General features: G+C 36.5%; 1 protein-coding gene across 1 annotated transcript in view; it reads left to right on the top strand.

Annotated features, from left to right (window-relative positions):
* Window positions 1-14052, top strand: part of SMC2 (structural maintenance of chromosomes 2) — a 48279-nt gene that overhangs the window by 9830 nt on the left and 24397 nt on the right. The window contains exons 10-16 of the mRNA XM_024126277.3: window positions 2866-3099; window positions 4543-4702; window positions 5213-5330; window positions 6082-6220; window positions 6603-6722; window positions 11145-11349; window positions 13286-13421. Coding sequence (XP_023982045.1) covers window positions 2866-3099; window positions 4543-4702; window positions 5213-5330; window positions 6082-6220; window positions 6603-6722; window positions 11145-11349; window positions 13286-13421 — 1112 coding nt within the window. The remainder of the gene's footprint in view (window positions 1-2865; window positions 3100-4542; window positions 4703-5212; window positions 5331-6081; window positions 6221-6602; window positions 6723-11144; window positions 11350-13285; window positions 13422-14052) is intronic.

Genomic DNA, 14052 nt, shown 5'->3' with positions numbered 1-14052 from the left:
ATACCTTGTGGGTCTTTGTTCCAGTGAGGGAAATGATGATAAAGAAGATAAATAAGTGACAAATATCATATGTTATATAGTGATAACTGATGTGGAGAGAAAATAAAGCAGTGGAGAGGGTTGTAGTATAGGGGAGGGGGGTGTAGTTTGGGATTTTAAATTGGGTAGCCATCGAAGGTCTCATTGGGAGGGCTCTATTTCATTAAAGACCTGAAGGAGGTCAGAGAACAATGTAGATAAATTGGGAGGCTGTGGGGAAAGATGTTCCAGGCAAAAGAATAGCAATTGCCCCAAGTGCCTAAGGTACTGGAAAAGTAAAGAGATAAGTGTAGCTCGTTATCACTAAGTAGTAGAAATGCAGAAAGGTAACGGGGTGTAGGATCACATGTGATTTTGCAAAACATGTGAAGGACTTTGACCTTTATTCCGAGTGGCATGGGAAGCTGCTGGAGTTGGCTGAGCAGAAGCATGACGTTTTAATATTTTAATAGGACTATTGCTGTGTTGAGGATAAACTAAAGATAAATGCAAGAAGCAGGGAATCCAGGTAGTAGGTGTCCAGGTGATAGCCCTTGGATAAATGCAATAGAAGTTGGGATATTAGAGAAGTTGTGGGAATTTCTGTGTATTTTAAGGATAGGTCCAGCAGACAGACCCAGTAGATTTTTTTTTTAATTGAAGTATAGTTGATTTACAATGTTGTGTTAATTTCTGCTATACAGCAAAGTGACTCAGTTATATGTATATACTTTTTCATATTCTTTCCCATTATGGTTTATCACGGGATATTTAATATAGTTCCCTGTGCCATACAGTAGGAGCTTGTTGTTTATCCATCCTATATATAATAGTTTTCATCTGCTAATCCCAAACTCCCAACCCATCCCTTCCCCACCCACCTCCCCCTTGGCAACGACAAGTCTGTTCTCTATGTCTGTGAGTTTTCCTGTTTCGTAGATATGTTCATTTGTGTCATGTTTCAGATTCCACGTATAAATGATATCATATGGTATTTGTCTTTCTCTTTCTGACTTACTTTGCTCAGTATGATAATCTCTAGGTCCATCCAGGTTGCTGCAAATGGCATTATTTCATTCTTTTTAATGGCTGAGTAATATTGCACTGTGTGTGTGTGTGGGGGGGTGGTGTGTGTGCATAGACACTACATCTTCTTTATCCATTCCTCTGTCCATGGACATTTAAGTTGTTTTCATGTCTTGGCTGTTGTAAGTAGTGCCAGCAGATTGGTTTTTGACTGTGAAAAAGAACTGAAGGATAACTCCAGAGATTTGTCTTTGACAGTTTGAAATATGGTTACCATTTGTTGAGTGGAGGATACTAGGCTTGAGGAGCCAGTTAGACATCTAAGTACAGATGTTGGTTTGATAGTTGAATATATGAACCTTGAATCCAGGTTAGAAATACAAATCAAAATACATATGCTGGCATGCCCCAGGGCTAGTGCTCAGACTTCTTTTATATACACTCATTTCTTAGGTGATCCCATCCAGCCCTATAGCCCTAAATACCATCTATATATTGATGCCTTTCAAATCAATAATTAGCCTTGACTACTTCTTTCAAGGACTCATTTGTCAAGCTATTTAATTGACATTTTTATATGGATGACTTTAAAAAGTCTAAAACTTAACATAACCAAAATAGAACTCTTAAATTTTCCCTACCTACCCAAACCTGCCTGAGTTACTGAATTTTCCTCATGTAAGTATATGATACCGCTATTAACCTAGCTGTTCACTCCAGAACCTGGAGTCCTCCTGAATTTTCCCTTTTCTCTCAAACTCTATGGTATCTAATTCATCAACAACTTCTGTTGACTCTAAAAGTATATCCAGAATACAGCCACTTTTCACACCTCCTTCACTGCTAACCTGGTTGAAGCCATCACCTCCCAGGAGGGATACTCAGTAGTGTCCTTAATAGTTACCTTGCTTTTACTTGCTCACTGTGCTCCAACCACAGTTCCTCTAACACCCAAGCGTATTCCTCAGAGCTTGCCAAGTATGCTGTCCCCCTAGTATTAGCATGATCACTCCTTTTGTTTCATTTAGGTTTCTGCTCAAAATATCATCACAAAAGGCCTTCCCTCATCATTCTTAAAACAGTAGTCCCATCATTTCTTGTCCCTTTACCTTGCTTTAGTTATTTGTTTACTATGTCTTCCACCTTAGAAATGTAGGCTCCCTGAAGACCCTGTGTCTTTAATGTCTAGAATAATGCCTGGTACATATCTAATAAATATCCAATGAATCATGAATTAAGTGAGCCAAAATTTCTGGTCACTTTCATGTAAATATAACTAGATTTTTTTTTTTTTTTTTCTTTCAGTGCTGGTATCTTACATAGCATTAGATACCTGGTTACTAGAACTTAAAAGGTGTTAAGTGTTAGTAATGCTGTTCCCATAATTATTTAACACTTAAATTTATGGCCTTTAATAGCTTATAAAATATTTTCATATATAGGCTCTTAATCCTGAAATCTCTACTTTTAAGCTTTGGGTAGGGTAGTTATTATTTCAATTTTATAGGTTTAGAACTTGAATTTTAGTTTTTTCAAGTGGTTTGTTTAAATTTGCAATCATGTTTTAGTTGACTGTCTCCCAGATTTGACTATAACATATGGAATGAAAGTATTATTAGGATAAGAGGTACATTTATCCTAAAAACTGAGAAAGGCTGAATTTCAAAATGGGAATAAAGTATAAAGTTATGATGGTTAAATTACCATCATGTTCACTTCAAATTGCTGTGAAATTTGATGACATAAAGGTATATGTGTTTAAGAAACTGGATGGTTTTCTAAAATATAATACTTTCCAATCTGAAACTCTTCTTCCTAAAGGATTCTAAAACTTTAGCAGCAAAGGAAAAAGAGGTTAAAAAGATGACAGATGGGCTGAGTGCCCTTCAAGAAGCAAGTAATAAAGATGCTGAAGCTTTGGCTGCTGCACAGCAGCACTTCAATGCTGTTTCCGCTGGCCTGTCCAGTAATGAAGATGGAGCAGAAGCAACTCTTGCTGGTCAAATGATGGCCTGTAAAAATGACATAAGTAAAGTTCAGACAGAAGCCAAACAGGTAAATATAGAAAGTAAGCACTATGTGATTGCAGTTTTTATTTATTTTTTTTTTTCATTTTTTTTTTTTTTGAGAAGCTCCTTCACATTATGCTTTGGCAGTTGTTATAAAATGTTGAAAATAATCAGATCAATATCAAGGAACTTGTTTATTGTTTACTATATTCTGTCACTCTTTAGCACCTAAAACAATGAAATTCAGATATGTTGATTGCTAACTATTGACAATGTTAGTTTAAGATGCTATAAAGCATAAAATACCTTTATAGATTAATTGAAATTATAAGTGCCATAAATGCTCTGTTCTGCTTTCAGCATTGTATGGAATATTTGAGGTTAGTTTGTTTTCATCTTTTTGCTGTTTTATTGACATCATAAAATTGAAGTTTTAAGCTTTAACAGGAAAACAAAAATGTCTTCATTTCTATGTCCACCACGCTTAGTTCTTTAAAACTTTGTTTCTGAAACTTTGTAGTATCCTCCTGGGAAGTATCTCTACCTCCCATTTACCCCCATTCCAGTCTTTGGTTTCCCTACTCTGATTTCATAATCTTCAATGGGTTTTTTTGATCTATTAAAATGGTTTTCATATTTGTTTAGATAGTTGTGCAGCTTAGAAGTCTTATGAACGCAGGAGTTTTGATGGCAGAAAGAAAAATGTATATATACACACACGCACATTCTTTTATTTGTTTTTTAATGGAGGACTCATCTTTAAAAATATACACAGATGTGTGTGTATTAATCCCATTCAAGGTTTTCTATTATATTCAACTTTTTTATTCGAAGATTATGGTCACAAAAAAGGTAATGGTCAGTTTTTTTTGTTAACTTATTTTATATTGGGAAAAGTCCACCATTATTCAGTTTTAAAGGAGGTATACACTCATTTAGATCTTAGAATACTAGTTCATGGTTTTAAGGAATAGTGCTGAATTATATAAACTAGCATTTAAGTATCAAACTTATAGTTTTTAAATTTTTCTGTCAGTTTAGCTTCCTTTTCCTGTATAATTTTATTTCTCATTGTTCCATACAGTTGTACAGTTAATTATACAACACAAATATACATAAATGCAAACATGCATATCTAAGTGGAAAAGGAGGGACGAAACTGATAGAAATAGCTTTCTATTTTGTTTTTAATTTAACCAGCTAATGACAGTTATTCTTTGATATAATTTTTGAGCTCATTGATGTCAGTTTTATAAATATTAAAAATATGGACTTAAATTGCAAATGATTGGAGCTTTTATTCATTTATATTCTGAGTAGTGTTTTGAGGTGAAAACATTGGGAAATGATTGATCTCTTGAGATACTGATCCAAGTGACCAAACAGTTACATTTTCAAGGCTGATGTCTCTTAAAGCAATCTGAATCTGTGGCCATTTTATCACTAGCACTGTCTGCCTCATATAGTCTGTTACATTTTTCTGTTATAGGCTCAGATGAAGTTGAAACATGCCCAACAAGAATTAAAGACTAAACAAACAGAAATTAAGAAGATGGATGGTGGCTATAGGAAGGATCAAGAAGCTTTAGAAGCTGTGAAGAAACTTAGAGAAAAACTTGAAGCCGAAATGAAAAAGCTAAATTATGAAGGTTGGCCTTTAAAGATGTTAAATCCTTAGGAAGTAGTGATTATTGATAGAAACTTCCTTAAATAAAGGAAATAGCAAGTAGGAAATATTTTATCCCATTAATATTAATGGGTATTAGTATAGGAATTATTTATAAATATAGTCACAAAAAATAAGTATAAATCAACCCTTTGAATTTTTGAAAGCTCAATACTGAGAATTTCCTGCTTCAGTCACTCTGAAGTGCCACTTGAAAACTCAAAAATGTTATTTATATATTTCTACATTAGTAGGTATCCAATTCATATGTTGTTTCTTGGCATGAAAATGGTGTTATGTGTTGGAAATATGTCTGCTTGACACTTGATAGAAATTTGAATGTCAAGCATGCTTTTATTTAATACTTACCAGAAGTTTGTATTTTGCTTTTAGAAATGCTTTGGAAATAGAGGTTACTAATATTTTCCTTAAAGCAGTAGAATATTTGAGTTTTTAAAACTTGGTTTCAATTTATTTATGACTTATTGTTCAGAAAACAAGGAGGAATGCCTTCTGGAAAGGCACAGGCAGCTATCTCGTGATATCAGTAGATTGAAAGAAACATATGAAGCTCTCTTGGCCAGATTTCCCAATCTTCGATTTGCCTACAGGTAAGAGAGCCGAACATTGAATTCTAACATGTAATAACCAGGATATATTTTTGTATGAAAGTTATTGTAAGCTGCTTTTCCTTAATTGATATTTTTTCCATAAATGTTTATTGAATGTTTCAGATTTGTAGGCAGGGGAAATTCTTGTGAAATTTAAGGCTACTAATGCCACTAATCTTAAAACCAAAATGAGGGGAATTTAATCTCAGTCGGAAAGTTCCTTTAAAGTTATTATATCATTAATATTAAATAACTGTAAACATTAACATTTTACAGTTTTACTATATGGTTCTTTTTTCATGGAATACTTAATATATTTATTACAAAGATTAGAACGTCGAAGTTATTTTTGTTACGTTGAAAACATGTATACTGAAAGATCTTTCAGTTGATTTTAAAACAATAGTCAAGTGTACAGTAGCATACTGTGTAAAAAAACCAAAGTACATATCTTAATTTAAAAAGGCTTTATTACTAAAAAATACTATCAGCTGACAATGCAGGGTTGCCATAAACCTTCAATTTGTAAAAAGCAAAACAACAAAAAACAGCAGTATTTGTGAAACACAATAAAAGGTATGCCTGTAGCTGGCTAGTCATCTGAGACATTTGAAAATGTTTGTTTCGTTAAAACTATATGATTCTTGTGCTATCACTTTAGTGTATTGTCAGAAAGAGCTCTTGACTACTAAAGTACAACTTTTTCTATTTTCTTATCTAAGATTAATTTTTGTCCACTTTTCTGTTTTAGGGATCCAGAGAAGAACTGGAATAGAAATTGTGTGAAAGGACTTGTAGCTTCACTGATTAGTGTGAAAGATACTTCTGCAACCACAGCTTTAGAATTGGTGGCTGGGGACCGACTCTACAATGTTGTAGTAGACACGGAGGTAAATTGATTTTAATGAAAGAAAACCTATAATTGCTGTTTAGCTTGAAAAATCATGTGCTCCTAGTAGAACTGGGACTTTCTTGATGTTTTAAGCTTCTCCTAAGGCTGGATGCTTATCTTTACAGAGTAAAGCTATAGAGTTAATGACTTTTTTATTATGTTATTGATTATATTTGATTAACTGTATTCTGTTCTTTATTATGGCTGAGTAAAGCTAACTCAGGAGCCCAGAATGCATATTATCGCTCTTAGAATTTTGATTGTTCAGGATAGTAGGCACTCAGCATTTATTTGATTATGGATTCCTAAACTTGCACTCATTCCATTTAAATGTTCTCTGTCATTAATATTTTTTTCATTTCTAATGCACAATGTTTTAGGTTACTGGAAAAAAGCTGCTAGAAAAGGGGGAATTGAAGCGTAGATACACTATAATTCCACTCAATAAAATTTCCGCCAGATGTATTGCTCCAGAAACTCTGAGGGTTGCTCAGAATCTTGTAAGTCTTTTTTATATGCTTTATCTGCATCTTACTTTTTTTTTTAATTACAGGACATTAGCTTTGTCCTTTGAAGTAAATTGGGATTTAAATCATATATCAAAGCACAAAATTTTATTGTGATACAATGCTTAAAAAAGTTAAGATACCAAAGAGAATAAGTTGGCTTTTGTGAAATTAGATGGAGAGAGAATAGAAATGTTGGAAAACTGAAATACCCTTTGATATTTTAAAGTTGTAGTATTAAATGTCCTCATTTTTTAAATTTTTATTGGAGTATAGTTGATTTACAATGTTGTGTTAGTTTTAGGTGTACATCTACCTGATTCAGTTATATATATATATATAATTTTTCAGATTATTTTCCCATATAGGTTATTATGGAATATTGAGTAGAGTTCTCTGTGCTATACAGTATAGGTCCTTGTTAGTTATCTGTTTTATTTATAGTAGTGTGTATATGTTAATCCCAATCTCCTAATTTGTCACTTCCCCTCATGTTTCCCCTTTGGTAACAGTAAGTTTGATTTTGAAATCTATGAGTGTTTCTGTTGCTGGTCTCTTAACTTCAAATGCATTTCCCATTTCTTGTCGTTTGTACTCTTCTCTTCTCACAGTTGCTGGTTTTGATATCGTATTTGTATCTGGATGATTTCCAACTTCTACTTTATGTTTGCCTTTCTTGGTGAGCTTTCCCATTTGTGATTTTCTTGCTTCTAGTTGTGGACTCCTTTTTGTTTTTTTTTTTTCCTGCCTAGAGAAGTTCCTTTCGCATTTGTTGTAGCGCTGGTTTGGTGCTGTTAAATTCTCTTAGCTTTTGCTTGTCTGTAAAGCTTTTGATCTCTGTTGAATCTGAATGAGAGCCCTGCTGGGTAGAGTATTCTTGGTTGTAGGTTTTTCCCTCTCATCACTTTGAATATATCATGCCACTCCCTCTGGCCTGCAGAATTTCTGCTGAAAAATCAGCTGATAACCTTATGGGGGTTCCCTTCTATGTTATTGGTTGCTTTTCCCTTTTTACTTTTAATGTTTTTCTTTATATTTAATTTTTGTCAATTTGGTTAATATGTGTCTTGGTGTGTTCCTTCTTTGGTTCATCCTGTATTTGATTCTCCTTGCTTCCTGTAGTTGAGTGAGTGTTCCCTTTCTCATGTTAGGGAAGTTTTCGGCTACATCTCTTTAAATGTTTTCTCAGACCCTTTCTCTCTTTTCTCCTTCTGGGACCCCTATAATGTGAATGCTGTTGCATTTAATGGTGTCCCAGAGGTCTCTTGAGACTGTCCTCATTTTTTCTCATTCTTTTTTCTTCATTCGGTGGCAGTGACCAGTGTTGTGGTGACCAGAGCCTGCACTGGATATTGAGCGGGGCCTCCACTTTCCTCTGTGGTTGTCACTGCCATCAGGGGCAGGGTCTGCTCCCTAGTTGTTGGAGTAGAAGCCCCCAGATCTGTTTCTGAGCTGTGTTTCTGATCTGCGGTGTGAGGTAGGCAGGATTTCTCTCCCACTGGGAGAGAAACCACTGAGTATTCCTCCTCTGGAGCTGTTGACCTGTGACTGTGCTCTGTTGTGTCACCTTCCACCCATTGTGCCGGCTCACAAAGTACACTGTTGTTGGCCCTGCTCTCGTCCCCTCTTAACTGTGGGTGGGTATGCTGGCAGTTGGCCCTGGTGTCTCTAAAGCATTGTTTTCACGAGGCCACCAATGCACATCCACTGAAGTCAGGTGCCAGGACTGCAGCAGTCATGCACATGGAGTTGCCGTGGGACCTATGGAGGCAGCTCAGACTCTGGCCTGGTTCAACCCACACAAAGCCCACAGCTGCTAAAGCCAGACATGTCTCAGCTGCAGGAGCACTCGTTGTCTGTTTGGATAGTCTGCAGGTGGTAAATTTACAAAGCTGGCAGCAGAGGTGTAAATCCATGGTTCACAAAGCTGCGAGGAGAGATGTCAGCTCTTTTTCCTTAGTGACACGGCCTCTGGGGCTCAGACCTACCAGCCTCTGCTCCTGAGGCTGCCCCTGAGGCCTGCCCAGGCAGGAGGGGGCCAGAGTGGTGACTGGTGCTTGCGAGGCCACTCAGGCAGGAGGGGGCCAGAGCAGCGGTCAAGGTGCTCGGGCCCGCCCAGGTGTGAGGGGGCCAGGGCAGCAGTCAGGATGTGGGGGCTGCCCAGGCGGGAGCCCCTCGTAATGCCTGCAGCGGCAGGTGCCAGTGCGTGGGGAAAGAGGCTGCAGTGGCAGCTGTGCCCTTCGCACACTGCTCAACAACAGTGCCTTGCTTCTGTGGTGGCTGGAGCTTCTTCCACGAGCATTCCTGGTTGCTCCTGTCCCTTCAGGCTGACTCCGTGCAGACAAAAGTGGTCCTCTCCCCAGGTCAGCTCTCCAAACCCCACATTCCAGCGCCCAGCCCCTGTCTGTACCACCACACATGTCTCAGGCTGGGGCACACAGGACTGTGGCACGGACCGTCCGTGTAGGTCTCACTCTGTCCTGCCTGTCACAGACTGGTTGCTGCACTTCCCTCTGAGCCCTCGAAGCTCCCCTTCTGTCCCATCTGATCTCCCCACTGGTGAGGATATCTCCCCAGGTGTGGGAACCACTCCTCTCCTTCAGCTCCCCTCCAAGGGGTACATGTCCCATCCCACTTCCTCTTTTCTGTTTTTCATCCTACCTGGTTACATGGGGATCTTTCTTGTCCTTTCAGGTGTCTGAGGTCCTCTGCTAGTATTCAGAAGGTGCTCTGTGAGAATTGTTCCATTTGTAGATGTATTCTTGATGTATTTGTGGGGAGGTGTGTTCCACGTCACCCTACTCTGCCATCTTCTAGAATGTCTTTAAACCTAAGTCACATGACTATCAGGTGGCATTAAATGTTAAATTTTTGATTTCCAAATAGTTACAGAGCTTATAGATAAATACAAGAATTCTTCAGGTTTTTTTCATGCCAGGCACACTTAAACTGGCTGCAGTGACAACCGTTATGGAAGGTATCCATCCATCTTGCAGAGATGCTTCTCTATTAGAGCTTTTCTAGATTGCTTACCAACCTATGAACATATAAAGCAGGTAACCAGTATATGCAGTCAGCTGCTGAGATAGATCTAAAGTGGTGTGTTTAACTAGTAAACAGATGAGTACAAGGAAATACATTTAAAAGGCTGTTGTGGTTGCATAATATTTGGTAAAAACATGAAGCCAGTCATAACATTCAGCAGTGATATCAGTTATTGAGCAGGCATTCCAAGTGCATGAGTTGAAAAGAAAATTCTATGAAACCTGAAAATGCATGTATAATTAAGATATTAAATGGATAGTCAGTATATTTCTTGAAATTGAGATGCCTTCAATGAAAATTATTTACTATCAGAAGAAGAAAGATGAGTACAGAGTAATTGAAAGGTGGTATTTTTGGTTAGTATTTACATCCTTTACTTAGAAAAATCACCTTAGAGTCTAGAAGGTTTTGGAAGTTATTTTAGTCCTATGTCAAGTTCCAGTGTTAGATGTCAATTGGGGTTTTATTATTAAAATAACAAAATTTATTTATTTTGTTATTAAGTAATAACAAAAACACTCTACCCAGATCCCTCAGCCAGACCCATTTAATGGTAACTGCTATGTCAGAGGACACTGCTGAACATATGTTACATAGAGCTGCCTTCATTATGATTTCTGCTACTACTAAGCTCCATAAAGTATGCTAAGTTGTTCTAAAAATGTGGGCAGAGGTAGACATTATAAACAAAGGTTGAGAAAAGACAGATCAAAATAAAAGATTGAGGGATTTAAAAGATTTTTTTTTACTCAATTATTGTTTTTATTTCTGTAACTGGCAGGTGGTTGCCTTAGCATGTTTTATTTGAATGAAAAAGTATTCACTTTGGAACAACCAAGTTAATAATTGAAGCAAAACATTTTATGTAATTGTGTTGATCCAGAAATTGATGTACTTTAATTAAGAAAGGATGTTCACTAGAGGGGTGGGATAGGGAGGGTGGGAGGGAGGGAGATGCAAGAGGGAAGAGATATGGGGACATATGTATATGTATAACTGATTCACTTTGTTATAAAGCAGAAACTAACACACCATTGTAAAGCAATTATACTCCAATAAAGATGTTAAAAAAAAAAGTGTGTTCAAATAATCCACTTTGAGTTTAGAAACTTGGTAGTGGCTTCTGCTTGATTGAAACTCTCATAATGACTGGTATTCTAGCTAAATATTTTACTTAGATTTTTCAGTGTTTAAATTTGGAATTTTTTTTCCTAAAAGTGTTGAGTTTTCTATAGCATTTTAGAAAATTCAAAAGGAGTTGTAGTGCTGGATAGGTATTCAGTTTCTGTTGTGGCAGTTCTTACTATTTTATAAAATAATATTTGAAAGGAAAGGAGTAATATGTATCATGACATTACTGTTTTCCCCCAGGTTGGCCCTAATAATGTTCATGTGGCTCTTTCCCTGGTTGAATACAAACCAGAACTTCAGAAAGCAATGGAATTTGTCTTTGGAACAACATTTGTTTGTGACAATATGGATAATGCAAAAAAGGTAGCTTTTGATAAAAGGATAATGACTAGAACCGTAACTCTAGGAGGTGATGTATTTGATCCTCACGGGACGTTGAGTGGAGGTAGGTTTTATATCATTTTGTCCTCACAATTCTGTGTGGTAAATAGGATGGGGGCTTTTTTTTTTAAACAGGAAATATTGGGCTTGGAATGACTTAATCCAGTGTTTTATTCCTAATCAAAGGATTGAGTTTTCTTTTGAATACCTACTTTGTGACAGGTGCTTAATATTAATTGAGAAATTATACACTGTCATTGTCCTGAAGGAACTCATAGGCTAGTAATCAGTCCTATAGCTTTTCTTATTCATCTTAAGTCTATTCCCGTTTATTTTCTCTTGCTTTTTGTCTTATTAAGATATTCTAGTCACTGGGATATGAAGTCTTTTTAGTCAGTACGTTTGTAGCTTAACTACCCACTTCTCCTTTAGGAAACATGTTAACTTCTAATTTGTGTATATGTTACTGCTCCTGTCAAAAGTAAAACAAAAAATTAAATCTGCCTGAATGCCTTAAGTAAGGAATTCTTAGATAATGACCATATATTTCTTGTTCTAATGTTTGCAACACTGAGTTTCCAGATCCATGTCAAGTGACCATGTAATAAATAACACTAAATAGTACTTACTGTGTCCTGGGCAGTGTTGTAAGACTGTACTGTCTAATACAGTAGCTACTAGCCACATGTGGCTCTTTACACCAAAATAAGATAATTAAAATTAAATAAAATTAAAATAATTTCCTTAATTGCACTAGTCATGTTTCAAGGGCTCAGTAACCACAAGTGGTTAGTGGGTAATTGGACAGTGCAGATATAGAACATTTCTATCATTCTATAAAAGCCCTATTCTAAGGACTTTAAATGATTAGCTTATTTAATCCTTATAGCAACCATGAGGTAGACATTACTGTCATCTCCATTATACAGTTGTAGAAAGTAAGGTATAGAGTGATTAAGTAACTTGCTGGTAAGTGGCAGAGCTCAGAATTTGAACTTAGGTGGTCTGATTACAGAGTTTGTGCTTTTAACCAAACCAAGAGACTTGGATGCCTCTTGAGATATCAAGTGTCTTAATTTCTTTCTAGGCCAAGAAAACAGCCAATATAATGAATTCCATGATAAAGTATCAAGTTCCCCAGTGTACAGGATGACTAGCATCTGCAGTTGGTAGATAGAGACCAAATATTTTTACATATCTAAAATAGAAGAAATATTTTAGATTTCATTGAATTGGAGGTTCTTAAAATTCCTGCTTAAGAGACAGCAAATATGTAACCCCATATCATATAGACAAAGTGCTCACAATAGCATTGCTAACTGACCTTTGCATCCTCCCATCAAACCTAGAGTTTTCTTGCCAACCTAACACCTCAGCCTGTTACTGCCAGACAGTTATAGTGCACGTAAGATGAAACCAGTTTACGCTGCTACATCGAGTTTAGACCACATTATGATGTGGTAATAAACAGCTCCCAAATCTCAGTAGCTTACAAGTTTATTCCATAATTATGCTACATTAACTGTGGGTCACTTATCTCTGCTCCATGTTATTCTCATTATGGGACCCAGGGTGACTGAGAAGTAAGTCCCTTTTTTGAACATACTTTTCTCATGGGAAGGGAAGGGGAAAACATGGTAAATTATGTGCTGCCTCTTAAAGCTTCCTTTCAGAAGAGGTACATTTCCCACTGATTGGCTAGAGCAAAGCACATGGCTAAGCCTGATGACAGTAGAGAGGGAAATGGGCCTGGGAGGGATGGGCCCAGTAGGCAAGGACAATGATTATTTTGAATAAATAATCCACCACATCTACTTAGAAGTATTTGTTATCAAGTATGTATGCCCTAAGATTCAAATGATAAAGTGAATTCTGTAGCTTCATAAACTTACTAAAGATTGGCTGTTGTTTCAAGTATAATTCTCTCAGAAAAGTTTTTATTGCTTACTAAATACATGGTAACTTGGTGTCAAAGCCCTGTTTCAATTTGCCTCTGTCAGGTGCTCGATCCCAGGCAGCTTCTATTTTAACCAAGTTTCAAGAACTCAAAGATGTTCAAGATGAGCTGAGAATCAAGGAGAATGAGCTACAGGCTCTAGAAGAGGAATTAGCAGGTCTTAAAAACACTGCTGAAAAGTAAGACTTTGGTTGGATTAAGCTGTATTTAAAAATTTTCTTGGTCAAAGATTTGCATGGTAGAAGATGAAAGAAAATTTTATTTAAAGAAATACTTCTGACTTTTTAAATAATAACCTTGGTATTATTGAATAAGTTGTGAGTTGATAACTTGTTTTTTTTTAATAGAAGTAGTGTCTTTGTTTTAAGAAATTGGGGAAAGCTAATTAAAAGGAAAGAAAAATCAGCCAAATATTCCCCTTTTTCTGCTGAGATACACTCTGTTAACATTCTGCTGGGATTAGTGAGGAAATCCATAGATACTCTAGAGGTTGATGCCAGAGGATACTTGAGTCCTTGATTTGAAATGATGTAATATTATAGCGTCGATCGGGTGTCTGCACTAAGTTTTGCAGCATTATGGCTGTCCTGTAGATGTTGAAGATAGCTAAGTTTCCTATGGAGAAGTTAAACAAGTTCATGTCAAAAGTCACTGCTAGAATTAAAGTGTTTACTTACAGTGTATTTTCTGTGTGGATGTGGATATAGGTATGTATGCATACTTTTCAGCATTACTTCTGTTTGTGTATGATACATATTTTGTGTATGACACAATATGTGTATGCCATTTTTTTTTTCAAAATTGGTACCA

The sequence above is a fragment of the Physeter macrocephalus genome, chromosome 9 (assembly GCF_002837175.3).
Source record: "Physeter macrocephalus isolate SW-GA chromosome 9, ASM283717v5, whole genome shotgun sequence".
Lineage (NCBI taxonomy): Eukaryota > Metazoa > Chordata > Mammalia > Artiodactyla > Physeteridae > Physeter > Physeter macrocephalus.
The sequence above is the reverse complement of the archived record's forward strand: the minus strand, read 5'-3'. Positions and strand labels throughout refer to the sequence as shown.